This window comes from Ascaphus truei, chromosome 17 (assembly GCF_040206685.1).
Source record: "Ascaphus truei isolate aAscTru1 chromosome 17, aAscTru1.hap1, whole genome shotgun sequence".
In the NCBI taxonomy this organism is placed as follows: Eukaryota; Metazoa; Chordata; class Amphibia; order Anura; family Ascaphidae; genus Ascaphus; species Ascaphus truei.
In genome coordinates this window covers 6,821,569-6,848,489 of record NC_134499.1, presented here as the reverse complement: position 1 = coordinate 6,848,489, position 26,921 = coordinate 6,821,569, and the positions used below count along the sequence as shown (strand labels likewise).

The 26,921-nt window shown below is 43.5% G+C and overlaps 2 protein-coding genes across 13 annotated transcripts in view; one reads left to right on the top strand and one right to left on the bottom strand.

Moving 5' to 3' along the window:
* The window catches only part of CENPP (centromere protein P), a 246,179-nt gene that overhangs the window by 68,584 nt on the left and 150,674 nt on the right, over nucleotides 1-26,921 (bottom strand). The window lies entirely within an intron of this gene.
* ECM2 (extracellular matrix protein 2) lies at nucleotides 162-25,125 on the top strand. 5 transcript variants are annotated; one of them, XM_075573792.1, is made up of 11 exons: nucleotides 162-378; nucleotides 1,650-1,722; nucleotides 12,304-12,616; nucleotides 15,745-15,933; nucleotides 16,966-17,634; nucleotides 18,400-18,515; nucleotides 18,947-19,082; nucleotides 19,577-19,734; nucleotides 20,527-20,666; nucleotides 21,875-22,201; nucleotides 22,820-25,125. In XM_075573792.1, the coding sequence occupies exons 3-11, from the start codon at nucleotides 12,328-12,330 to the stop codon at nucleotides 22,986-22,988; spliced, it is 2,193 nt and encodes a 730-aa protein (XP_075429907.1). In that variant the 5' UTR covers nucleotides 162-378; nucleotides 1,650-1,722; nucleotides 12,304-12,327; the 3' UTR covers nucleotides 22,989-25,125. The 5 variants fall into 5 exon arrangements, with proteins under 5 accessions (XP_075429907.1, XP_075429905.1, XP_075429909.1 ...); XM_075573790.1 differs by having other exon boundaries at nucleotides 163-378; nucleotides 12,250-12,616; XM_075573794.1 differs by having other exon boundaries at nucleotides 164-378; nucleotides 12,250-12,616; nucleotides 17,020-17,634.

Sequence of the window (26,921 nt, the reverse complement as noted above, 5' to 3'; positions counted from 1 at the left end):
CAGCCACAAAAAAAAAAAAGACAGATCCAGATGATGTGAAATGGGCATATGAAAGCTTGGCATTTAGCAACATTATAGAGAAAATGAACCCTTCATTTAATCTGGGTCTCCCCATGAATTCTCATTACAGTAAGGGAAGCTAGATTACCAAACTGACGTGGAAGTGGTGGGTAACCTCTCCACTGGTGGGACTCCAGAACAGCCGTCCGGGAGAAGAACCTGATAGAAATACACGGCTGCACAATATGTAGGGAAGTCGGTCTGCTGTGTGCAGCTGTCACATCTGAAGCCGAGCAGACACCAAGTCTGCTAAACCCCTAGCAAGTCGGCAGACACTTCGCAGAGGGAGTTGGCCTGTGTGCAGACTCCGAGCTTGTGGTAACGTACAATATCCATCCCCCTCCCCTCATTCCCCCCCACAATCCCCCCCACCGCTACCACCATTCCCCCCACTTCCCCCACTGCAACTTGGATTTTATTTTCTAAATACCCTTAGCTTTTCGTTAGCTATTCTTGTCAGTGTCCTATTTCAGGATATAATTATTTTTACAGAGCAAACTCTAACAGTGTATTTCAGTGAGCATGAGTACAGTTGGGGGATCTTATATCCCTTCAATGCCAGAAAGTATAACAATGCGTTGCCAGGCTCTCCTGGCACTGAGTTTTAGTTGAATTGATGCGGAGAGTCATCTCTGATGTTGAGCTCCTTGAGTCCCTGAGCAATAAATACATCGACTGTAATAAATAGTTAGCAAGGAATGACACATACAGATGTAGCCAGACTTATGTTTCTCGTGGTCACAGATTGCTGGTTGAAACAGACCACGGCAACGTCTGGCCGTGGGCAAAAGAGACGTGAGCAGCCAGTTCTTCAGCATGCAACCACTATGGCTGCCCATGTCTGTCACCTTCCCTGGAGCTGTGGGGAAATGCTTTGTTTTTACCTGAGGCCCCGGTGGGGGCTAGTCTAGTTACATACCTACTATAATGAAATCCATCAATTCCCGCATCTCCGGTGACCATCTTATAATGGGATGCCCAAATTCCTGGGTCCCTTATGCTTGTGTTATAAAGGGATTATTATGAGCATTTGTTTGCAATGCGCTATGTTATAACAATAACAAACAAAATAACTTTAACACAATAGGTCAGGAGATCCTTACTCCAAGGTGCTTACAATCCAATGCATTCATTATTGTGTCTCCCGCAGCTTCCTTCAACCACTTTGCTGCAAGAACTGAAGAAGTGACTTTATTTTAGGGAATACGTTTCTGACTGTAATATAAATTTTAAACTGAGATCAAAACACCTGGAAACGGTTAAGGAGAAATTGTGTATGCTAGAAGTAGAACAGAATTAACAACAAATGTAACCAGAGGCCCTTTAAAAGGAGTTATGCTTTTCTTGCCTATGTAAGCACATTATTCTGAGAGTGTGTTTCCAGCTGCACCCTGTCAGCCAAAGGACCAAATGCATTGTGCTGCTTTCTGTTTTTACGGTCAGTGAAACTTTCTTAGTAACTACGTTGGCTGATTCATCAAGGACACATCACAACTGTAAACCCTTAGGGGAAGAAAGCCACTTCCCATCCTTGTCTAGGAGTCTAACATGTTTCAACACTACCAAAACCATATCTCTTTTTTTTATAGATATCAACTTGATTTTTTCCTTCCATTTTTCAACTGGAGACTAAGGCAGAATCTCATTAGGTTAGATTTACAGGTAAACACACTTTCAATTATAAACTGCTTCTTAAATTAAGCGTGGGATTTTACTGTGCAATGGCTTATACTTCCTTACTTGTAATTACTGCACATTATAATGGTTTGGTTCCTAGAACTTTGTATTACTGTATCTAAGTCTTCTATGAATCTTTGCTTGATGCTGCTAAAATGAACATTTTAACTCAGACAGAGGTTACCAGTCTCAGTCTAAAATCCTTACATTTATTTAAAACTTCATTAGGTTTCTGTTTATTGTTATCAAATCTTATCTATACAGAGCAGTCTTGGGGTAATTGCAATGCTGGTATATTGAAAGTAGACAAAAACAAAAACTTGGGTGACTGTTCTATTTATATGCCACTAAAATTAGACATATGTAAGTATAGTCACAGTTGTTATTAATAACATTTAATCTGAAACAGTTGAATTATTTTCTCTTTTAGTATTGTACATGCTGAAAAACTGTAATGATTTGCATTCTGTTTACTGCTCGGTTTAATCAGAATTCTGAGACTGTTAACAGAATAAGAATATTTACTGTTTAAGAAAATTAAAAGACAAACTGCTGGCATATTTGTGTAGCATATATATTAAGTGGGTGTATATGAAAATAGTTATAGAAGCTTTTAAAGGGAATGATTTCTGTAACTACATCAAAATGGAACATTATTTGGCTTACAGAAAATGGGTCTACCTACAATTTGTATTCCAGTAAAGTGCATTTCTAATGTCTCATGGTAACATTCTGTAATGTATTCTTATTATGCTTCAAGTTTTCATGATGTTGTGTGCAGGTATTAAAACAATTGGTAATGTAATATTTAAGTCTCTGTTAAAGGAGCAATCCATAACAATGATTTTTTTTTTGGTGATTTTTAAAAATATATATAGAATTGAAGCAGGGGGTCTCCTGTGATGAACCCCATTCATTTCAGCTCTGGGTACTCCCTGTTTCCAGCGATACTTACTTCCATAGGTGCTGCTACGGCTCAGCAAGCAGGGCTTTAACGTTTAAAGCCCCCGCGTCACATGGGCCAATAGGAAGCCGCACCGATGACGTCACGGCTTACGGCGAAATCTTTGAACAGTGGACATATGGTGAACCCTGGTAGCTGAAGAGAGTGACTACCAGCACCTGCTTTGGAGGTAGATATCTCTGGAAGCAGGGGGTCCCGGAGCTGAAATTAACGGGGTTCAGCTCTGGAGACCCCTTGCTTAAATTATATATATATATATAATAATTATATATATATATATATATATAACAAAACAAAAAACAATTCGCCCCCAAAAAAACGCCAACATGGATTACCGCTTTAAGGTAGCATTATAGATCACAGTAACGAGATGTAATCAGTGGCATCCAATTACTGTGACTACCTTAACTAATGCTCTTCAGCTTTGTTACAAAATAATGAGTGGGGGTGAGTTAGGGTAATCACTGCATCAGTAAACAACAATTAGTCAATTCATAATTACAGAATCTGTCACTACAAATTATTCATGTTACAAGTCACAATCACTGTAGTGAATCTGCTTCATATGCTTTGTGCAATGGCGTACGCAATTTCAGATAAGATAGGTGGGACTCCATCCAGTTAAAGTGACAGGAAGATGCTGACTATGCTTCAGGCTCTTTTAGTTTGTACCCATACTGGTAACCTTGCATGATATGTCATTGCTAGTTGTAGCCATTAGCTTCTTTTTGTGCATTGTTGATGTTTATAAACCAATGGGAATGGACTATATATTTGACATGTTAATAGTGTAATGTAGTCAACAGTGCGACATGCCAACCTTAAGGAAGTCTGTATCAATAAAATGAAGGCAAACTGAATAACACAAACTTGCACAAAAGAGTTTACTAAACTGACTCTATAAAGGTAACATGGATCCACACAAAAAACAGAATACCTTGGGAGCCCAAGATATAGCATGTTAAAGTCCAGGTTACGTTTATAGCAACTACATCAGTGTTTCTCAACCCGGGTGCCGGTTAACCTGTGTGTGCTGCAACCCTCTGCCAAGGCCGCGGCCCTAGTGGAAACCTCGGCTCTAGGGGAGCCACAGCTGCTGAGCGGGCATCTTCCCTCGCTTGCCAGGAGACGTAGAGGCTGCAATCTGCCTCTCCGCTTTCAGCCCGGCACAGAGGCTGCGATCCGCCTCTCCTCTCTCAGCCCGGCACAGAGGTTGCGATCCGCCTCTCCTCTCTCAGCCCGGCTGTAACACGTAGCTCACCACAAACGAAGCGCGACCGCGGTGCTGAGGTAGGGAATTGGTTAACGCCGACCCACAGCCACGCGGGTGGGCCTAGGATGTAGAGTAGTCATTCAAGCCAGGTCAGGATTACGAATTGGAGAATAGCTAAAGTACTTTCCAGGTTCAGGAGCAGAGAGTTGCGGATCGTCGGAGTGCCAGGTTCAGGATAGACGAGTATCGGATCGTTGAAGTACTTAGCCAAGGTCAGGACTGGAGACAGGAGAATGGTCGTACAAGCCGGATCAGGAGTGGAGAGAAGCGGAGTCCAAGGTACTAGCAGGGTTCAGGCAAAAAGAGGTTAACAGGCAGGCAAGACAAGGCCTCAGGAACAAGAATGTAGCAAGGCACGGCGTCACACTTGACTATGCTCAGCAAGGAAAGAGAGCAGACTGAAGGCATATAAAGGTGGAGCCTCCAATAGCCAGCAAGGGCGGAACCAGGAAGTAAACACTGATAGGCTGCTGGTGCACACAAGTGTGCCCTATGATGCAGCCTAATCGGGGATGGGGACGGAAATGCTTGCGCGTCACGGAGGTGGAGCCTGGAGCGCGCGTCACTCCCACGCCGATTCTGAGTGACCTTGGGCAAGAGGGGGCGGGATCAATCGCGCGTGTCACGGAGGTCAGGGGGCAGAGCCGAGAGCGTGCGTCACTCCCACGCCGGTCCTGTCCATCACCAGAGCGAAGGCGGGGCTTGTACCGCGCGTCAGCAGGGAGGCTGGCTGAACGCACCCATCGTGCGTCAGAGCGGGAGGCGGGGTGCGAATCTGCGGACCAAAGATCAGGCCGCGCAAGCGTACTGGGACCACGAGACCGTGCATAATGAGTGTCTGTCATGGAAGGCTCGTTGGGGTGAGGAGACGGTCTGCGACTGCCAGGATGGCGAATCCTCACAGTACCACCCCCCCCCCCCTTTAGGATCGACCTCCGGGCGACTCCACGATGGTTTCTCCGGAAATTTGGCATGGAACATACGGACCAGTTTGGCTGCGTGAACCCGGTGACTCGGAATCCAGGATCTCTCCTCCGGACTGAAACCTCTCCAATGCACCAGATAGTGTAGCGAACCTCTGGAGATCTTAGAGTCAAGGATAGATTGAAACTCGTATTCAGGTTGTCCTTGAACCATGAGGGGAGAGGTGGGGGCCACCGGAACTGAAAAGGTATTCTGGACCACCGGTTTGAGAAGAGAAACATGAAAAACAGAGGGAATCTTCATAGAAGGCGGGAGAGCGAGACGGTACGCCACTGGATTGATCCTTTCGGAAATCGCAAAGGGTCCAAGAAATCTAGGTGCGAACTTCATAGAGAGTACTTTCAGCCTGATGTTTCTGGATGACAACCAGACCTTGTCGCCAGGTTTAAGGTCCAGAGCAGGTCTGCGGTGGCGATCTGTCTGATTCTTTTGCCTAGTGACTGATTGCCTCATGTTGACCTGAATCTTTTTCCACAGGTCCTGTAAGGTTTTTATCCTGTCATTCGCCGCTGAGGAAGGTAAAATAAGAGGAAGAGTGGAAGGGTTGAAACCGTAATCCACGAAGAACGGCGACTCCAGGGTAGAGCTGCTTCGTGCATTATTGTGGGCGAATTCTGCCCAGAGGAAGAGTTACGCTCAGTCATCTTGGGAATCCGACGTAAATCAAAATAGATACTGTTCAAGGGACTGGTTTGTCATCTCCGTTTGACCATTGGTCTGTGGGTGGTATCCCGACGAGATATGGAGGGCGATACCTAGTTGGAGGCAAAACGAACGCCATAAACGAGAAATGAATTGCGATCCTCTATCTGAAACAATTTCCAAGGGTACTTCATGTAACTGAAAGATCTCCCTGATAAAGATAATCTGGGAGAGTTGGGCAGACCATTGAGGGGTATGAAATGGGCCTGCTTCGAAAAACGGTCTACTACTACTATTCCAAGAATCGTGTCCATACCCTTGGAACTAGGCAAGTCCACAATGAAATCCATAAACATGTGTCCATGGCCGATCCGGAACAGGTAGAGTTTGAAGGAGACCTGCAGGAGGTATCCTGGGTGTTTTAGTCCTGGCACACATAGGACACGCAGCTACAAAATCTTTTATGGGTTTTTGCTGATCCTCAGTCTTATCGCCCAGGGGAAATTGTCGAGATAGAGCGTCAGCTTTGATATTCTTGGATCCAGGAAGGTAGGAAATTATTAAATTAAACCTAGAGAAAAACAGTGACCATCTGGCTTGACGGGCTCTAGGGCGGCAGGCACCTTCAATGTAAATAAAAAGGGAGAAAAAACAAGCGCAAAAAACTGTGAGCTAAAAGGATACATTATAGTCCAAATATATGGATTCCCTTGATAGGTGCCGCACCGGATAACAAATGGGTTCGTTCTGGGCCACTTGAGTAGTTGAGGAAGAAGGTTCCAAATGCACACAATCTCATCAGAATTGGAAATATATAGAGAAAAGAATTGGAAATATATAGAGAAAAGAAAAAGGCACACAATAGTGTAATACTGTATATAACAGTCTGAGCAGAGAAAGTTTTGCACTTACATTTGACGAAGTCAAGCGGGCATTTCGGTTACTAAGTTTAACCACACTGGTGTTGTAGACTCTCCGTTACAGGTTACCTCTGATGATGTATACCGTCTCCAGTGGCAGGACTCGCAGTGTCATACAGGCTCACCGGTAACAGGATATTCTCAATGGAACAAATAAGACACAGATAGTGTAATACTGTATATGTGAGTAATAGTAGAATACTAAAGCAAAATATGCACTCACATTTTATGTGAAGGTAAAAAGGCTTGTGGAATAGATAATGTCACTGTACAGACTGCACGAGACCCTTGGGAGCGGTATGGAGCACTGTTACCTCCTCTATGTTATATCCCCTGGTGTATGGCCATCACTGGGGTTTATTGAGAGTTGGGATTCAGTTACTTCAGTGTAGCTCTTTTTGGCTATCTGGTTGCTTTTCTGTTTTTTATTTTTATACATTATAAAGATTAATTTCCTTTTTTCCTGCGTCCTTTTCCTTTTTTGGGATTATCCTGTGATTCCAGAACCACCCTCCAAAATTGGTTACTTGAACAACCACAAGCCTTTTTACCTTCACATAAAATGTGAGTGCATATTTTGCTTTAGTATTCTACTATTACTCACATATACAGCTCAAACTGTTATACTGTATACAGTATTACACTATTGTGTGCCTTTTTCTTTTCTCTATATATTTCCAATTCTGATGAGATTGTGCGCATTTGGAACCTTCTTCCTCAACCTTCAATGTAAAGCAAGTTCTTATGATCCCTGAGGATGGTTATCGGGTCTTCAGTGCCCTCAAGCAGGTGTCTCCATTCTTCGAGAGCTAGCTTCATGGCCAAGAGTTCCCGGTTTTCGACATCGTAGTTGCATTGGGCCGGAGAAGTTTTTTTTTTTTTTTTAAATGCGCAAGGATGCAACCTGGACAGGGAATTCTTCCTTTGAGACAGAACGGCGCCTATGCCCACATCTGAGGCATCGACCTCGAGGGTAAAAGGAAGTTTGGGATCAGGATGAATGAGAATAGGGCCGGATACAAAGGCTTTTTTGAGACGGGCGAAAGACTGGAGGGCAGCAGTGGACAAAGAAGTAGGGTCCAGTCCCTTCTTGGTTATGAAATATTTTGGATAAATCTACGGTAATAATTTGAGAATCCAAGGAAGCATTCTACTGCCTTCAGGGTGGTAGGTTGTGGCCAATCTAGGACGGCTTTGACCATGGCGGGATCCATGGTGAGGCCGGAATCAGAAATGATGTAGCCTAGAAACGTGGTGGATGTTTGATGAAAATGACATTTCTCCAGTTTAGCAAAAAGCTTGTTCTGGCGTAAGCAAAGGAGCACCTGTTTCACATGAGAGATGTGTTCCTGTCTGGATTTGGAGAGAATTAAAATGTCATCAAGATAAACGATTACAAAAGAGTTGAGGAGATCTCTGAAAACTTCCATTTTCGAAATCCTGAAACACGGCTGGGGCATTGCACAGCCAAAAAGGCATGACCAAGTACTCATAATGTCCAAAAGCTGTCTTCCATTCATCACCCTGACCAGATTATAGGCACCTCGTAAATCCAACTTAGAAAAGATGCTAGCTCCTTGTAAATGATCAAACAGTTCATTAATGAGGGGCAAGGGATAGCGTTTTTTTACGGTGATCTTGTTAAGGGACCGGTAGTCTATGCAAGGGTGTAAGGTCCCATCCTTCTTCACAAAGAAAAACCCTGCGCCCGCATGAGAGGTGGATTTACGGATAAACCCCTTCTGTAAGTTCTCCGCAATGTACTCTTTCATTACCTTGGTCTCAGGCATAGACAACGGATAGGAAGTCCCTCTGGAGGGTGTAATGCCTGGAAGCAGATCGATGGGACAATCGAAGGGGCAGTGAAGGGGAAGAACCTCAGATCTGACCTTATCGAAGACGTGCTGAAACACAGTGTACTCATCTGGCAATTGTACCTTCTCCTTCTCCTCGGACACGTTGGTACCCCCGAAGCTACTTGCTTCCAGAATGCAGTTCTTATAGCAAAAGGCACTCCAATGGATGGGTTCCTCGTTGAGCCATACACCACCCGAGGGTTGTGGATCTGTAGCTAGGGTAGCCCGAGGATCACGATGATTTAAGGAGTATGGATAACATTGAATTGGATCTTTTCCAGGTATGTGTCTTGCATCTTGAGTTGAAGCACCTCTGTTTCAAGGAGATGAATGTCGGCTGTGGAGGTCTTCCGTCAATGGCTTCAAGAGCGATGGGCTTCTTCCTGTGCCTGATAGGAACCAGATGCGTTCTGCGAAAGCTTGATCTATGAAGTTTCCTCCGGCACCTGAATCGATGAAAGCAAGCGTAGATACTTGAAAGCCCTCCCCAACGAGTGTAATCGGGACAAGAATGCGAGACGGGTTGTCAGTAGAAATAGGCGAGAGAAAAAGCGCTCCCAATGAGACTCCCCCAGGACTCATGGGAACTTTGCGTTTCCCGACTTTGGGGACAAAAATAGGGAAAATGCCCAGAAACACCACAGTAAAGACATAGGCCAGCATTTTTGCGACATAATTTCTCCGATTTGGAAAAACTAGTACTAGTACTAATTGCATAGGTTCGGATGTATCTGGGGTTGAAACCTCAGTGGAGCTCACCTGACCAGGACTGATCCGGGCTGGGATGGTACGATGGTGAACCTTTTCTGAACATCTCTTCAGGAGGCGGCGATCCACCTTGATACAGACAGCAATGAGCTCCTCCAAATTGGTTGGACGATCGTAGGCTGCCAATTCATCCTTCAAAGTTTCCGATAAACCTTGCCAAAAGGCTACGGCCAGGGCTACGTTGTTCCAGTCTGTCTCTGCAGCTATAGTTCTAAACTCAAGAGCGTTTTTGGCGACTCAACGGGAACATGAAAAAGTGCGGTGGAAGCACATACCTTACGACCGGGTATATCAAACACCTTGCGGAATTCCCGGGCAAAGGCTCCGATATTCTGAGTGATGTCGGATCTTCGCTCCCAGATGGGAGATGCCAAGGCAAGAGCGTCATCTACAAGGAAAGAAAAAATGTACGCCACCTTGGCGCGGGGTGCAGTAAAGCGTGAAGGATTAATTTCAAATTGTATAAAGCATTGATTCAAAAAAACCCGACATTCATGAGGGTTGCCTCCATAACGGTTGAGAGTAGGTAAGCGAGGTTCTTGAGAGAAAGGCAAAGCTGGAATATCGGGAACAGCAGGCACAAGAGGGGGATGCGGTTCCTGTAAAGCACGAGAAAGGGTGCGAAAATCCTCCTGAAGGGAGAGCATGGTTTGCTCTCTACCAACAATTTTTTCCTCTAAGGTAGTTAGGTAGCTTGCGTGTGTACGCAGGAAGTTTGTGGGGCTGAGCATACTGTAACGCGTAGCTCACCACAAACGAAGCGCGACCGCGGTGCTGAGGTAGGGAATTGGTTAACTTGGGCGCGCCCAGGATGTAGAGTAGTCGTTCAAGCCAGATAGGAGAATGGTTAAGGTACTTGCCAGGTTCAGGAGTGGAGAGTTGCGAATCGTCGGAGTGCGTAGCCAGGTTCAGGATAGGAGAGTATCGGATCGTTGGAGTACTTAGCCAAGGTCAGGACTGGAGACAGGAGAATGGTCGTACAAGCCGGATCAGGAGTGGAGAGAAGCGGAGTCCAAGGTACTAGCAGGGTTCAGGCAACAAGAGGTTAACACGCAGGCAAGACAAGGTCTCAGGAACAAGAATGTAGCAAGGCACGGCGTCACACTTGACTATGCTCAGCAAGGAAAGAGAGCAGACTGAAGGCATATAAAGGCGGAGCCTCCAATAGCCAGCAAGGGCGGAACCAGGAAGTAAACACCGATAGGCTGCTGGTGCACACAGGAGTGCCCTATGATACAGCCTAATCGGGGATGGGGATGGAAATGCTAGTGTGCTGCCCTGCGTGCGTCATGAAGGTCCGGGGGCGGAGCCTGGAGTGCGCGTCACCCCCACGCCGATTCTGAGTGCCCTTAGGGCAAGAGGGGGTGGGATGAATCGCGCGTCGACCCGCGCGTGTCACGGAGGTCAGAGGGCAGAGCCAAGAGCGCGCGTCACTCCCACATTGGTCCTGTCCATCACCAGAGCGGAGGCGGGGCTTGTACCGCACGTCTCGGGGAGGCTGGCCGAACTCACCCGTCGTGCGTCAGTGTGGGAGGCGGGGTCCGAATTCGCCGACGGGGGATCAGTTCTGCGCGCGTGTACTGGGACCACAAGACCGCGCATCCTGAGTGTCTGTCACGGAAGGCTCGTTGGGGTGAGGAGACGGTCTACGACCGCCAGGATGGCGAATCCTCACCCTGGCACAGAGACTGCGATCCGCCTCTCCTCTCTCAGCCCGGCACAGAGGCTGCGATCCACCTCTCCTTTCTCAGCCCGGCACAGAGGTTGCGATCCATCTCTCCTCTCAGTGTAGCACAGAGGCTGCGATCCGCCTCTCTTCTCTCAGCTCGGCACAGAGGCTGCGATCCGCCTCTCCTCTCTCAGCCCGGCACAGAGGCTGCGATCCACCTCTCCTTTCTCAGCCCGGCACAGAGGTTGCGATCCATCTCTCCTCTCAGTGTAGCACAGAGGCTGCGATCCGCCTCTCTTCTCTCAGGTCGGCACAGAGACTGCGATCCGCCTCTCCTCTCTCAGCCCGGCACAGAGGCTGCGATCCGCCTCTCCTCTCTCAGCCCGGCACAGAGGCTGCGATCCACCTCTCCTTTCTCAGCCCGGCACAGAGGTTGCGATCCATCTCTCCTCTCAGTGTAGCACAGAGGCTGCGATCCGCCTCTCTTCTCTCAGCTCGGCACAGAGGCTGTGATCCGCCTCTCCTTTCTCAGCCCGGCACAGAAGCTGCGATCCGCCTCTCCTCCCTCAGCCTGGCCCAGAGGCTGTGATCCGCCTCTCCTTTCTCAGCCCGGCACAGAGGCTGCGATCCCCGTCCCTCTCTCAGCCCGGCACAGAGGCTGCGATCTGCCTCTCCTCTCTGAGAGAGAGAGAAGACATGTTTGAGGTATGTGGGAAGGTGGGAGAACGAGGGAAGGAGTGAGGACTGTGTAGGGAGGAGAGTGTGGTGTGTGGGTGTGAGGGGTGGCTTTGTGTGGGGAGGATGAGGTAGACTATTGCTTTCTGTGGTATGAGGGAAGGTGTGTGGTGTAAGTAAGAGAAGAGGTTAAATGTGGTGTTTATGATTAAGAGAGTGAAAGTGCGGTGTCAGAAAGGGGGATAAATGTGGAGTGTGTGAGCAAAAGGGTGAGTATGATGTGTGAGGGTGAATGTGGAGCGTGTAAAAAGAGGGTGGGTGTGTTGCGTGCAAGCAAGGGGGGAAAAGTGAGGTCTGAAGAGCAGGGGTGCCCCGAAATATAGATTGTCCCTGCTCAAAAAAGATTGAGAACGACTGAACTAAATGTTGCTCCTCCAGCAGCTCCAAGTGGGAGGTTATTTGAGCAAAAGTAAGTATTCTGAAATCCTTTTCTCCATTTGGATATTCCGATTATGTTTTGAGGTTTTTGGTCAGGCCCTCTCTTGAAAAGAATGAAAGTAAATACATTTTGAAGGAGTCACATACCAGGTTTTCAGTTATGGTGTTGATTTTTATTTTAAACTTGTAAATGTAACAATACGTATTAAGCTGCAACAGTTCCCCAGTACACAGATAACGGTATGAAACGGCATGGCAGGCCCCACTGGCAATAGGTTCATCTGATTCAAGAGCATTCTAACAAGTGCACGTTTTCTTCTCAGCATCTTGGAAGATCTGTCCCTTGTTTCATGAAGAGCCTCATTTTTGTCACCTAGGATTTTGCGCTGAGACAACAAAAAATGAAGACTGCCACTCTAATCTGCCTATTTCTGCTCATCAACCTGTATGTTGGCTTGGCTCAAGATGACAATTCTTCTCCAGTCAAAACACAAAGGAGGAGGATGCAGAACAGGCACAGAAGGGTATCTACAAAGAGTTCAACTGGCAGAGAGTTGTTGATCAATCCGTCGCCCATTCCGGTTCCAGCTGTCAATGTACCTCTTCTTAATGCCGATGACACCATAGTGCATATTTTAAAAGCGGTTCTAGGTGTAAGTGAACAAGCACCAAGTTACAGCATATTACCAGGTATGAGTTGAAGTTCAGATGTGGTATCTAGTGTTTGGGATAAGGGGCAACTTTTATCCAATTAAATCAAGTAACTGAAACTAGTCAAAAGAAAAAGTAAGATGTCCAGCCCAGTATTTGCTGGCCGAAGCTGATCTCTAGGCCAATAGGGTGTGGGGGTTTAGAGAACTGCATAATCTATCATCAAAATGATCAGCTTCAGAAGTAAAAATCACAATGACGTATCCTGCAAAGGTACAATGTGCAGCTTGATCTTTCGCGGCTGGTTAGCCTAAGACTTCCTGAAACGTGGATAGTGGTTTTCAATGATATGATACTTTGTTGTTTGCCCATTAAAACAAAAGTTCAACAGAGATTTTTTATTTCTAACCCAAAATTGAACTCTAATTCAAAAACCCACATAATGGCCCAGAGGCTCCAAGCAAGTGTAGATTTCAGTCTAGAATGATGACGCTGAATAATCATGGCTGGTAAATTACAGGTTTGGCCTTTTAGATTACGGGTTGAGAAACATTATCTGTGGCTTGTGGTAAAATGTTCTAATGGTGAAAGTGATCCAGGAGAATACGAGCTTTTATGCCAGCAGCGATACCTTCCATTTAGCTAATTTATGAATTATTCATATATACTGTTCTATATGAGGGTTAGAGACCACATCATACCTTCTGCATACTGTACATGACACTTTCTATAAAGTATTCAGTGAGAGCAGCCCATAATGAATTGCAGAGCTGTACTGGCGATAAGAGAACGGTCAGTTTTTTAAGCACAAAATGTACTTGTGTGTTCTTGAAATCACATGCAAATGTTTATCCGTGTACGTATTTGATTTTGGCACAACAACATATCAAAAGCCATAAAAATCTACCAGCAGTTGCATTGTTTAGATGTACACTGCAGGCTCATACCATCCAAAGTACAACTATTCACTTTGAAGAAACAAAAGTAAAAGATTATAGGATTTCCATACATTCTAAGGGAGTTTTTTTAAAAGTCAGTGAAAAATATGAGAATCTTTCAAATTAAATGAAGGTAGTTGCCCCACCAAAACCACTCAGTTCACCGTGAATAGTAGTCAGACCTTCTAACATGTTTTGCTCTATAGCAACTCCAGAGACCGAGCTCATGTCTTCTGTGAGCCTTCCTTTGATGAGGTGAGATAGTACAGAGACCATGGCACTTTTTTCAAAGCTAAACAAAACCTAATACATCGTGTTATGTGTTTCTGAACCTGTGCACATAGGAAGTCTGGTCCTCCAAGAATGGCCACAGTACACATACCACAGTGTAAAACCTTCTCCTGTTTGTACATCCAAGCCAGTCTTAGAAAAAAAGTACAGAGATAACAACCCTGTGATCTAAAGTGTTTAGTCACTTGAGACTTATCAGTTTTCGCTTGCTGGGAGATTCATCTACTAAGCACAAAATATATAAATACATACAGTAGATACATAAATAATGGTCTGAATTACTACATTGGATTTGTGACCAGCCCACAGTATGGACCAAGTCCACACACACACACACACACACACACACACACACACACACACACACACACACACACACACACACACACACACACACATTAGATCTGTAGTACTGACAGAGTTACGCTGATTGTACAGTTACAATGAATGGCTTGGAGAGCTTGCCATCTCATTGTAGTGCATAAATCCCAGGTAGATAAAAGTAATTTGCAAAAGGAGATACGCAGTACCTTGTTGTTAGCAATAGGCCACATCAGCAGTAAAATATCTTATCGAATAATTCTGCCACTGCACCATTTGTATGGCCCATTACATTTCACTCTATCCAATGGGGTTTTCAGATGAAATATATAGAGGCAAAATGGATATGGTTACTGTGCTCTTCTGGAGAAGCTTACTTCATAACTTGCAGTGTTCAAATCACGGACAACATCTAAATCTCCAAAGAGTAAAGGCATGGCTGCAAATTAAATTAACTCTTCAATCTGATGCCTGAACTGATATTTTCTTTTCACTTCACCAGTCTGCGGTATTTCCTACAGACATTAATGATAATATTGTAGACCAGCCAACGGTGAGGCTCATGACCTATTTCCACGTTGCACTAAAAACTCCAAATTACATAAATGAATGTTTGTTTCTAATAGTGTGTCTGAGATTGCTAGCATTAGCATAAGTTATGCTTTAGAGAGGCGGAAGGGCCTGGTGGTCAAAACTGTTTGGGTTCAAACTTCACCTGGTTTAAATCCTGCTCTTTGGAAGCTAGGGGAGTACCAGTGCTATAATTCCCCTGTACCTTAGAGCAGGGGTGGCCCACTCCAGTCCTCAACGGTCACCAACAGGTCAGGTTTTCATAATATCCCTACTTCAGCACAGGTGGTGCAGTCGTTGACTGAGCCACTGAATGAGCCACCAGTGCTGAAACAGAGATGGTGGCCCTTGAGGACTGGGGTTGACCACCCCTGCCTTAGGCTACGGCCCCGCCGTCTGCGCTGCACGCGTGCCTGCCGGCGCGTGCAGCTCTGATCCCCGGTCTGCAGTGAGCTGCAGGGGAAAGATGTGGGGACGTGACGGAGGCGAGGCCATGACATCACCCGGCAGGTTCGTCCTCATTGGCTGAACACGCTGAGAGGCGTGGCCACCGTACTCGTTGCCAGTATTGAGCTCAATTTTCCTGTCTTCAGGAAAGACTGTCCGCCACCCCTTGTAGTGGGCCCGGCACCATTGAGGGCCGGCTCTTGTCCCTGCAGCGCCCACCATAGCGGGCGCTGCAGCAGGCAGCGGGGACCTGGCCATAGATGAATCACCACTAACAAGCAAAATATATTGTTATAATACGGCTTCTTTCTCCCTTTGGAGCCTCCCATGCTGACAACGGAGTCAGAACTCTGCACCTTGACTCCCAAGCAGAGGTGCCTACATAAATACCTGAACCACTATCTATTATATAACAAAGTATGAACACCCCACTCCCCCCCAAAAAAACATGTTTACAACCCAAGATTGATGGGACGCTACAATTATTATTATAATTTTTACAGTTTTGAGAAGTGTTCTGTGTATACTGTACCTTATTGTGGTGGAAATGTAATAATATTCACTTTTCTCGCTCTTTTTTTGCATTCTCTTAACTTTTAGTAAAGAAAGGTCACTGCACAGTGAATGGGATGGTAATGTATGACAAGGCAGTATGGTCCCCTAAGCCTTGCCTCACCTGCATGTGTTCAAATGGAAAAGCGATTTGTGATGAAACGGCCTGCCCTCCCCTGACGTGTCCCATAACTGTGACCTATGAGGGTGAATGTTGCCCAGTGTGCAGCGATATTGGTATGAAGGCTTTTTACTTTGTCTAACACCAAGGGACGGCGAGCATCCTTTAACTTTATCAATTACTTTTGCCAGTTGTAATTGTTACCATGCCATTGTGTTCTAAACATGTGAACTACAACAATAGCACCATGTAATATCACACTTAACTCTCCGCCTCACTGACCGCACTGCATTTCACCCTAGTCTTCAATACTTGTCCTGATTCTTGGAAACTGACATATACATACATACAGACATGCATTAACTTCCTTACAGCGGAAAAGGAAGGGCAACCCTTTTTACGCCCTATCACCACTGAAGGAGTTACATTTCTCTCAATGAGAAACATGTCTGTTTAAATGTATGATGCTAAACTGTAACAACTGGGGTTTCGTATAATTTGCGCTAATATGCTAACATTAGCCCTGCCAAACTATTATTATTTGCTGTTCTGAACAGGGTTGATTTTAGACTAATAAGCCCCTCTTTAAGACGTATGGGTGTCATTATTTGTATAGCGCCCTCCATGTACTTAGCGCTTTACAGCACTAACACATGTGACGTACTGTAATAGGAATAAGCGCTACAACATAACAGTAAACATTAGGAAATGGAGTCCCTGCCCTGAAGAGCTTACAATCTAAGCAAAATTACTTTATTTATTTTTATCTCATGAAAAAATGTGAAGGTGAAAAGATCAGGTGCAGGGAAGCCGAGTTTGATGCATCCTATTGTATGATGTCATGTAAAGACACACAAATAAAAGCCAGAAATTCAAATATCTAATGCACAAAGAACTATTGTCTTCTTTGAATCCTCTGAATATACAGAGAGTCGGTAACTTAACCACGTGTACATCTTCTGGGAAAAGTTCAACACTATTAATGTTGAAGAAATCATAAAAAAAAATTCTGCTTAAAATGTCACGTTTATTGGAAAATATTGTTTGGTGGGGACAATGTTAAATGACACTAACATAACGTCTGACCTTATATTACTATATTCTTTCTCTCTGTGCTTCTCTCACCTGGGGTCACCTTCCTATTCAAGTGCTTAACAGTATTTCAGCGGACGATAGACCTGAATTTTCTGGTGATTCCCCAGAGCCAAACGACCCCAGTGACCTGGTTTTGGTGAAGTCTACACGAACCCAAGAAGAAATGGATGAGCTGTTTAGAAGGGAGGAAGAAGAGGGACATCAGGAGGAAGACAGGATGGAGGCAGAAGATCAGCAGAAAAAGAAGAAAAAGGAACGCAAGCTCCAGAAAGAGAAAAAGAGAAAACAGGAGGTCGAAGCCAGACGTGCCCAAGAGGAGGAAGCGGAAAGGAAACTAGAAGAAAGAAGAAAAGCGAATGAAGAGGAAGAACTGAGGCTAGAGGAGGAAGAGCAAAGAAAGCGCGAAGAGGCAAAAAGCAAAGAGGAGGAGGATAGAAGAGAAGAGAAGGTTAATCGCTTGGAGAGAGAACGAAAACAGCGAGAAAGAGCGGAGCGGAGGCAGGAAGAAGAAGAGGAGGAGGAAGAGGAGGAGGAAGACGACATTTTGAGAGGAGATGTTTTCAGGGTTCCATCGCGACGTTTTCCGCAGCCTTCAGAGATTCTTCCTCCTCCATTGCCACCTGGTTGTTTTATTTCGGAAATTACTGTTAGCTGCACCAATGCAAAACTAACACAGGTGCCTCCAATTTCAGATCTGGACTTGAAGAGTCTGGATCTTCTGGGTAAGCAACAACATACTCGTATCCTACCCTTTCATTATCTGCGATTATTTTTGCTAAACTAGAGCAATATGGTCAGTTTAGATATTGCACGGTTTAAAATATCTACTTTAGGTAAATATTATAAATAAAGGATAATCATTAGTGAATTTGGTGCAAAAACTGAATTCTTTGAAGTTGTTTATTTTATGAGAGAACTAGAATTTATTTTCTCAAATATGGTTTTCTATTAGGAAATGGAATACTGAAAGCCAAAACTGGTATTAAGGCATTGGCACCCGTTAAAATATTACCGAGGTTTAGTGGATGAAGCCCTCTGTGTTACAGAACAGCCAAACGAGTTGTGTTAAATTAAAGTAATATCACCAGATACCACAAATGAAACCATTGAGATGTCATGGGAATCTGGAGCTAGGTTACCATTGCAAACTATTACAGTATTATAAATAACCAATGCCAGTTGCTCCCTTCTGCAGCGTGACGGCACCCAATCTCTGGCTACTGTTTGTCTGTTTGTGCTCTCCAGCACACGTAAGAAACGGCTCTAAATGCCAGCTAGCCTTGTTGTTGCTGAAGCAGAGGTTTGGCAGTATTAAAAGGATTAATATTATCAACTCAAATAGAAAATGTAAAACATGCCAGTCAATCAACAGAAGTCTGGCCAGATAAATAAGAAAGAAGAAGTGCGAGTTCAAAAGAACAAGGCGTTAATCAGAGTAACTGCATGAGGGGGGGTAGCTTGCTAATAAAATGGTGTTTAAATTATAGGAAATTTTATCACTTCAATTCCAAATGAAGCATTTAATGGCATGCCTAACTTGGAAAGGATCGATCTCAGCAAAAATAACATCACATCCTCTGGAATAGCTCCTCTAGCATTTAAGGTACAGTATGATTCTTATTACATGAACATCACAAGAGAAAGAAATCAGTACAAATGTCTAAGATTACATGTGTCCAAACCTCCAGAAGTAATACAATTTAGTACACATGGACGGTTGCTCATACAGACTTAATATAGGGCACTAAACTGTACCCATGAAATCCAGTTAAAGACAGAATACTGTACACTTGGAATTACTTTGTGATAAATTGCATTTTGCAAAGATACCAGACAGTGATATGATGTATAAATTATAATGTGATTTATTGCAACACTTGATATTACTGCAAGAATGCAAAATTCATCTGCAATATATATTTCCTGTGTATAACACAAATGCTAAACCCATCAGTCCCGTTTTCTCATGTTATTTCATCCTGAGATCTGTGCAACATGTTAAACTAGTGATTAATACTCTGCTTTGCCTCAAAGTCGCTGAAGAATTTGAAACGTCTATACTTGGATGGGAATGTCCTAGACCAGATCCCACCTGGATTACCATCTACTTTGGAGGAATTGAAACTGAATGAAAATAAACTTCAAGGCCTTGATAAAGAGAGTTTGCAAGGTATTTCAGACATAAATTGCTTACGGAATGTTAATTCTGCATTAAGCTCCATCCTAATATTATATTAGTAACTCACCCGCGGACGCATCCTGTAACCTAGGGGCGGCCAACTCCAGTCCTCAAGGGCCACCAACAGGTCAGTCAATGATTGAACCACCTGTGCTGAAGACAGGATATCCTTAAAACCTGACCTGGTGGTGGCCCTTGAGGACTGGCGCTGGCTACCCCTGCTGTAACAATTGCTCAAATTGCTCACTGATGCTACTAATGCGAAACTGACCCAACACGAACATTCCTTCAAAACGGACACAAAAAGATAATAAAGATAATAAATGTAAAAAAGGCCATTCAGATTCTTCATATTCAAAAATGGATCTCCTGACACACAAAGGGTAAACAGCAATGAAGAAATGAATCAATCCCTTTGGAAAGAGAGTCAGAGTGGTTATGTTCTGCGCTTCAGATGCTAACGTACTGTAATATCCTATTTTCAGACCTCACCCACCTGGTAACCCTGGAAATGGAAGACAACCAGCTTAGCGAAGCCAATGTCAGTCCCTTAGCGTTCAAACCACTGCAGCACCTGTCTTACATGCGCCTAGGCCGGAATAAGTTCCGGACCATACCAGAGGGACTTCCAGCATCTATCGAGGTAAAATGCTCATTTTTACTGTCTGGCCGTACGCAGGGCAAACTTACTCATAGCTTCACCTGTTTGTTTTCTAAACCGTTTTAAATTACAAAAAACTTCCCGAGAGCAGAACATGTAGAGCAGGGGTGGGCAACTCTAGTCCTTAAGGACCACCAACAGGTCAGGTTTTCAGAATATCCCTGCTTCAGCACAGGTTGAGCACTAATTGAGCCACCTGTGCTGAAGGTACACGCTGCACACCATTAAACAAATGAAAAAAAATTAATATTGTTAGTTATATGCATAGACATGTTTATAGGGGCAACACCTGCCCCTCCAAATATATTGTTGTCATTGAATTCTAATACAAGTATTTAAAAAGGGTTTAATTTTAGAGGCATGAAGCGTACCATTGTGCACTATATTATAAGGAGGGATTCTGGTAAAACACCACTGCCTGATCATTTTGCACTTTCCATTAAAACCGATAAGAATGGTAGTGAAAAGCCTCCTTTCCTATTGCGTTCTACCTGTCGTAGTTGATCAGCCACAGGTACAGGTGGAGACAAAGGCGTCATGGGGAGAATGGAAACGTACAAACAAGTGCACTGATAAAACACACAATTGCAATGTGTGTCAATGTTTTTTTCATTGTTGAAAACACCAGAAAAACTAACACAAAGTAAACACAGATTTTACACCCAAAAAAATATAACACCTAAAACCGGAATCCAAAATTATAAACTATACCGGTATATGATGAATCTACTACTTTACCAAGTTTATGCTCTGCCTTTTACCAATTCATTTCAGGAGCTTTACATTGAAAACAATGAGATTGAAGAGATTTCGGAAACCTCCTTTAATCGTACGACCAATCTGAATACGATCATATTAAGGCATAACAAGCTTCAGGAAGATAGAATCGCTCCTATGGCTTGGATCCTGCAGGAGTAAGTACCATCCACCTCAAGTAAATGGGCATGTTTGTAATCATGTGGCAACTTTATTATTAGTAGTAGTAGTATCCTTTATTTGTATGACACCAACATATCCTGCAGCGCAGTACAATAACGTTGTATGACAAAAGAGAACATAGAAGTTAAGACAAACTGAGATAATAGGAAGGAGGGTCCCTGACCCAAGCATCTTACAGATCAGCCATGGGTTTAATGACAAATAATGCCCTTTATGCCAGGGGTGCGCAAACTGGGGGGGCGCACAAGATTTTCTGGGGGGGTCGGGAGGGGCGCGGCAGTTAGAGGTCCCGCGCTCGTGACGTCACCCGGCACGTTCGCCCTCATTGGCTGAACCGCCGGGGGCCGTGGCTTAGCGCTCCGTCGCGAGTCCTGCTCTCAATTCTATTGAGAGCAGGAGCAACTCTCGCCACAGCGCTGCGGCCCCCCCTCGCAGCAGGCCCGGCGCCATTGAGGGGAGGGCTCTCGTCCCGGCAGCGTCCGCCACAGCGGGCGCTGTAGTAGCCAGCGGGGACCAGGCCTTAGGCTTCGTGTGTAGCTTTCACTGTTACTTGGGCTGGTGGGAAACTAATACTGGGCATCATGCAGTATGAAGATTTCAGGAGACCAGCTCAGGCACCTACAGTATACTATAGAACAGGGACACCCAAAATGTTCTCCCTGCGCCCCCTGCCTGCTCTCACCCACTGCTCGCGACCCCCCGCGACCCCCTCCCCCGGTGTCAAATTACGCCGCAGGGGTCATGTGACGTCACGTTGCCATGATGATGCGTCACTGGAAAGTTAAGGTAAGTAAAGTTACAGAGGTCTCGCGTGATCCCCGGCATTTAATTTAAATGCCTTCGGAGAAGCGTGGGGCCTTTCTAAACGCCGCCCCCCCAAAAAAAAATCTCACGCCCCACCTGTGCTATACAATACAGGACTATAAGGGAAGTGGACGAGCATTTGTCACTGCTGCTTTGATGACCTTTTCAAGCTAATATTGTGCAAGTCGACAGGTGAGATGAAAGGAAGTTGGGTTTTTCAACAAGGTATGGCCAGGAGAGATTGGTACTTAGAGCTTTGTTTGTATTTCCAGAAACAAAAATATTTGAACAAAATCATTCTTGGTAACATATTGCTTTAATTGGGTACCTAAGTGTATGCTGTTCATTTTTACACAATCTTTCTTCTTTATTCATGAAGGAACCTGGAATCAATAGACCTTTCCTACAACAAGTTTTATCACGTCCCATCCTACTTACCGAAGTCTTTAGTGCACCTTGTACTGGTAGGAAATCAGATTGAGAGAATTCCAGGTTATGTGTTTGCACACCTGACACCAGGGCTGGAATATCTGTACCTTTCCTTTAACAAACTTGACAACGATGGAATAGACCCAGTTTCCTTTCACGGGGCATTTCACTCACTGAGAGAAATATTTCTAGATCACAATGAGTTGAAGAGTGTGCCAGTTGGAATGGAAGATATGAAAGATCTTCATGTTCTGAGGCTCAACAACAATAAAATCAGGTAGGAGTCATTTCAATACGATTCTAGGACCTGCATATTTAGTTGTTTCTTAAATATTACATAGACCCGGGAACATAAGCTCTCCAATAACAAAGCACTTACAATAAAAATAGATTTATATACATATTGGTCCGACTTCTTCCTACTGAATTTCTCATCAGGTGCAAAATACAATTTATTTTGAAATACAATTTTTGCTGCAGATGCCTGTCTGGTATATTATTTGCTGAATATTATAGACACACCATAAAATACTCAAATCCGTCAAAAGTTAAAATACTCAAAGCCATACCTTTCTCAACTGGATGTGCTTGAAATACAGTACTCTGTAATATTCTGCATGACCTTCCAGCAGAGAAGGTGTTCATATGCAAGATCTTTTGTTGGAAAATAATGTTTCAGTATACTGGGAGTATATATATATATATATATATATATATATATATATATATATATATATATATATATATATATATAAAAATAAATATAATCATAATCCATATTGCCTTTAACCAAACAAGAACTGCTGCTTTAAACATGGTGCGGCAAAGAGTGGGCTTAAATATTTCCTTCACCCTTTAGTAAGGTTTATTAAACTATATTCTTGCCTCTGTACAGGTCTGTGTCTCCACATTGCATCTGCAGAGCAGATGACGATGAAGATTCAAAGATGGAGCACCTACATCTTGAAAACAACTACATCAATACAAGAGAAATATCTCCATATGCATTTTCCTGCATTCGTTCCTACTTCAGTGTCATTCTTAAACCCCAGAAGGTCAAGTAACATCATTCATTGGATTTCCACAAACACAGAGTGAACCTTTATGGCATTATTTATTTTTTTATAGAATAATGGTTTATTAGAGAACGCGCTATCCAGCCATCATTTACACACAAATAAATGATGTGAGAGATACCAGGGGTAGCAAAGCTCATGCCACACAATACAAAACATGTCTGTGTTGAAAACACTTGTAATACATAGTCCCCTAATTACAGACACCTGTAAGACTTAGACATATTCTACCCACATAACATAGTTAATATTGTGTCATTTATTGAAGGGGGGCCCAACTCCAGTCCTCAGGCCCCTCCCCCTTCCCCAACAGGTCACGTTTTCATGATATTCCTGCTTCAGCACAGGTAGCTCAATCATCCCATGCTTCAGCACAGGGGGTTCAATCAGTCCCTGCTTCAGCACAGGTGGCTCCATCAGAGGCTGTCTTCAAATGAGCCTCTGATTGAGCCACCTGTACTGAAGCAGGGATACTCTGAAACCTGACCTGTTGAGGGGGGCTTTAGGACTGGAGTTGAGCGCCCCTGATTTACTGCATTTAGATTGGAAACATATTTTCCATACTTTGGAAGCGTGTCCTCAGAAAAGTCTTGATTAAGTGCAATTTCGGTTTCTTAGACTGCAGAGAGCAACGGTCTTATTTCTACATTCCTAACTCACTATGTCTATGTATTCAGGCTCGATATTGGGCAGTGTGGAATAGTAAAAGTAAAGAATTTAGATAAAGGCTGGTCCCATTATTTAGAAATAACGTATAACATTTATTAAACATGAACCTTGGTCGTGGCTTTATTTTTCTTGCTTATTAGTATATTTACAGAGGAAAGAGAATGACGTCCTCCAGTAGAAGTTGTACACACTTTACACGAAACACGATTACAGTGATATATGTTATACAAGGCTTATATACATGGCTCGTTATTGTCTTGTTACAATTCCTTTTTAGTGTGAGTAACGATGTTGTGCAGATACTTACACTACATGTTGTTATAGGATAACCCTTGTATGCTTTCTATATCTTGCTGGGTTAGGTATGGACACAGATGAGGCATATGTGTTTAATATAATAATGCAGTTATTCTGTATCCCTAATCATTTAAATGTATTAAATTGTTTGCATTTCAATAATGTCTTATTTTACGACATCTTAGCGATGCATTAACATTGATGCCCACAAGACCTCACGTTACACGCCAATTGGGAATCCTGGGTATGTGTGGGGATGTCACAAGCCATCATTTCACAGTGCCATAAATAATACTGCACTGAATGACTAATGTTTTATTGTTTCAGCAACCAAAAAAAACAAAAAACTATAAATTGTAGGGAAATTGTTTTAGACCAGTGGTGCTCAAATTCAGTCTTCAAGGGCCACCAACAGGCCAGGTTTTATATTCCGGCGTCAGGGCAGGGTGTTCAGTCGAAATGACTCAGCCACTAATTGAGTTATCTGTGCTCCAGCTAGGATATCCTAAAAACCTGGCCTGCTGGTGAACCTTGAGGCAGAGTTTGAGTACCACTGTTTTCGTCTATGATACTTACATCTGGAGAACAACCGTCTGACGTCTCTAAAGTAAGTTTAAATAATAAGATAGTATAGCCTTTTTCCAAAAGTTACACATTTTATTATATAGCGGTTCCAAGTGTAGTTTTTTATCCTAAGCGGGAATGTAACCCTGGAGACCAATGAATGCATTAGAAAGTGACTTCAAGTGTAATTACAACATACAAATAGGTCATTTTCTTTACCAAAAAAGGAATTTCTTCTCCACCTAGGTTACTTTACTGAGAGTGGTAGGAGGCAAATGATGCCCACTTTGTATTAAGAGTTGGCACTATCCAAAACCACTGGTGAAGGTTTGCCAGAGAATCCGTTATAACAGGTTTGTTCAAGCTGGATGAACATTGACACAATAAGAAGAGTACAGATCGTGACTGCTAAGAGCGCCAATAAGTACTTTACTTTATTTTGTTTCCATTGGCATAAACATTCAGGAGTCAGAATGGGAAAAGAACCGCAGAGGAAAAGTTAAATACAAGCCCCTCAGCTGAGTTCTCAATGGCTTCTGTTCTTATGTTGAATTCCCAGTCTCATAAAAATAAACACATTGGGAAAGTTCAAGAACAGAGCTTTTATATATGGAAAAAACCTTTCTAAGTCTCATTTTCTCACAGTCTCTGTGAAATACTACATGGGTCGTGTTGCTATAGCTGCAAAATATATGTCAGCCAACTCATAGAAATAGTTCAAAATCCACTAAAGCAACATCAGCACATGTTGTATCACTTCTGCCTTCTTTCCCTGTGTGAATGATTATGGTGCCTGTAACTTGGCACAGTAAGCAGTGACAAACAAGCGCCATTACAAATAATACCTACACATTATATATGGGTCAACAAAGCAAATCAATGTCTTTATTAGCAGCAGTTAATTTAAAAACTGGTAAAACCATTCATATCATTTAGTTAATGTGGCAATACCCAGTTAAGCAAATACATAAGGTCAGCTTGATTTGCATTCTCCATCACTGTGCTGGCTTACAATAGTTACATTCTCTTACCATTCGGATACATATTAGTGTTTTAAAAGCACCATAAAAATGCCTATGTCTCCGTCGGTCCAAAGAATGGAGTACTATTAACAATATTATATGGTCTTGAGGGATTAAAAAAAAAAAAAAAAGCTCAAAAATTCATTAGAGCCGATTTCATTTCTTGTTCTATTTCACAATTTCACCCCAAGCAACTGACAGATGTCCTTGACAATACTGCTGTATTTTTTTATTGAACATAGACCGTTTATTTATAAAATACAATATACAATAGGTTTGTAATAGGAAAACTATCAGGCAAAATGCCAGGCATCATACATGAAACTGCCAATTCTAATCATTTGTACAGGTTCTCTCTAACCTCTGTTCATTAACTGTTTCATGTCTTTAGCTTTCCACTAAGCAATATATTGGAGGTTAAGTGAAAGGGTGGCCAACTCCAGTCCTCAAGGGCCACCACCAGGTCAGGTTTTAAGGATATCCTTGCTCCAGCACAGGTGGTGCAGTCATAATGACCGAGTCACTGATTGAGCCACCTGTGCTGAAGCAGGGATATTCTTAAAACCTGACCTGTTGGTGGCGCCTGAGGACTGGAGTTGGCCACCACAGGTTTAGTGCATCAGTTAAATAAAACATGTTCCATAAGTGATATAGAACAAACATTTAAAAAGCCCCAATGACAAATGTCTTCGCTTTTAAACATTTGTGCAACTTGAGCATCTTATGCCAGCATTTACATAGAGAATGCGAACATACTGAAAACGTGGCTGATTAAAATAAAGGGTAAGGACATCCTGTTCGGCAGGATCATGGGGAAGGGAGGGATTTGCAGTAACACTCCCTTGGCCTAGGTCATGTTAACTAACATGTATGAGAGTCTATAAAGCTGACAGAGAAGAAGACTTTCATATGATCATAGTTAACGTGTCCGAGGGCCATACATTCAGAGCCCAAGTCATATCTTCCACTAAGGCCATAGGCTCCCAGTGCAATGAAAACCAAGTGTGTTAAAGAGGAAAAGACATCTTAGTTTCTATTCTGACTCTAATGGGCAGTTGTTGCTTAACCCTTGAAGAGTCATACACCTATATTTATACGTAAAATATGTGATTTATGTAAAGGCGAACTGTGCAATATTATTTGGGTTTTAGTCAGCCTAAATACTGTAATTGCCATTGGATAAAGCAATAAGCGGTTTAATCTGCGAATACAATGATATTATACTTGCCCCACTATAAAGAAATAGCATTGGTGACAACATAAAATGCCATTTTTTTGCAAGCTCAATCAGCCAGGACCGCACTGGCTCCGGACACAAAGGAACCAAAACCGCAGCAGATAACTCCTGCTCACATGAATGTGTGGTCTT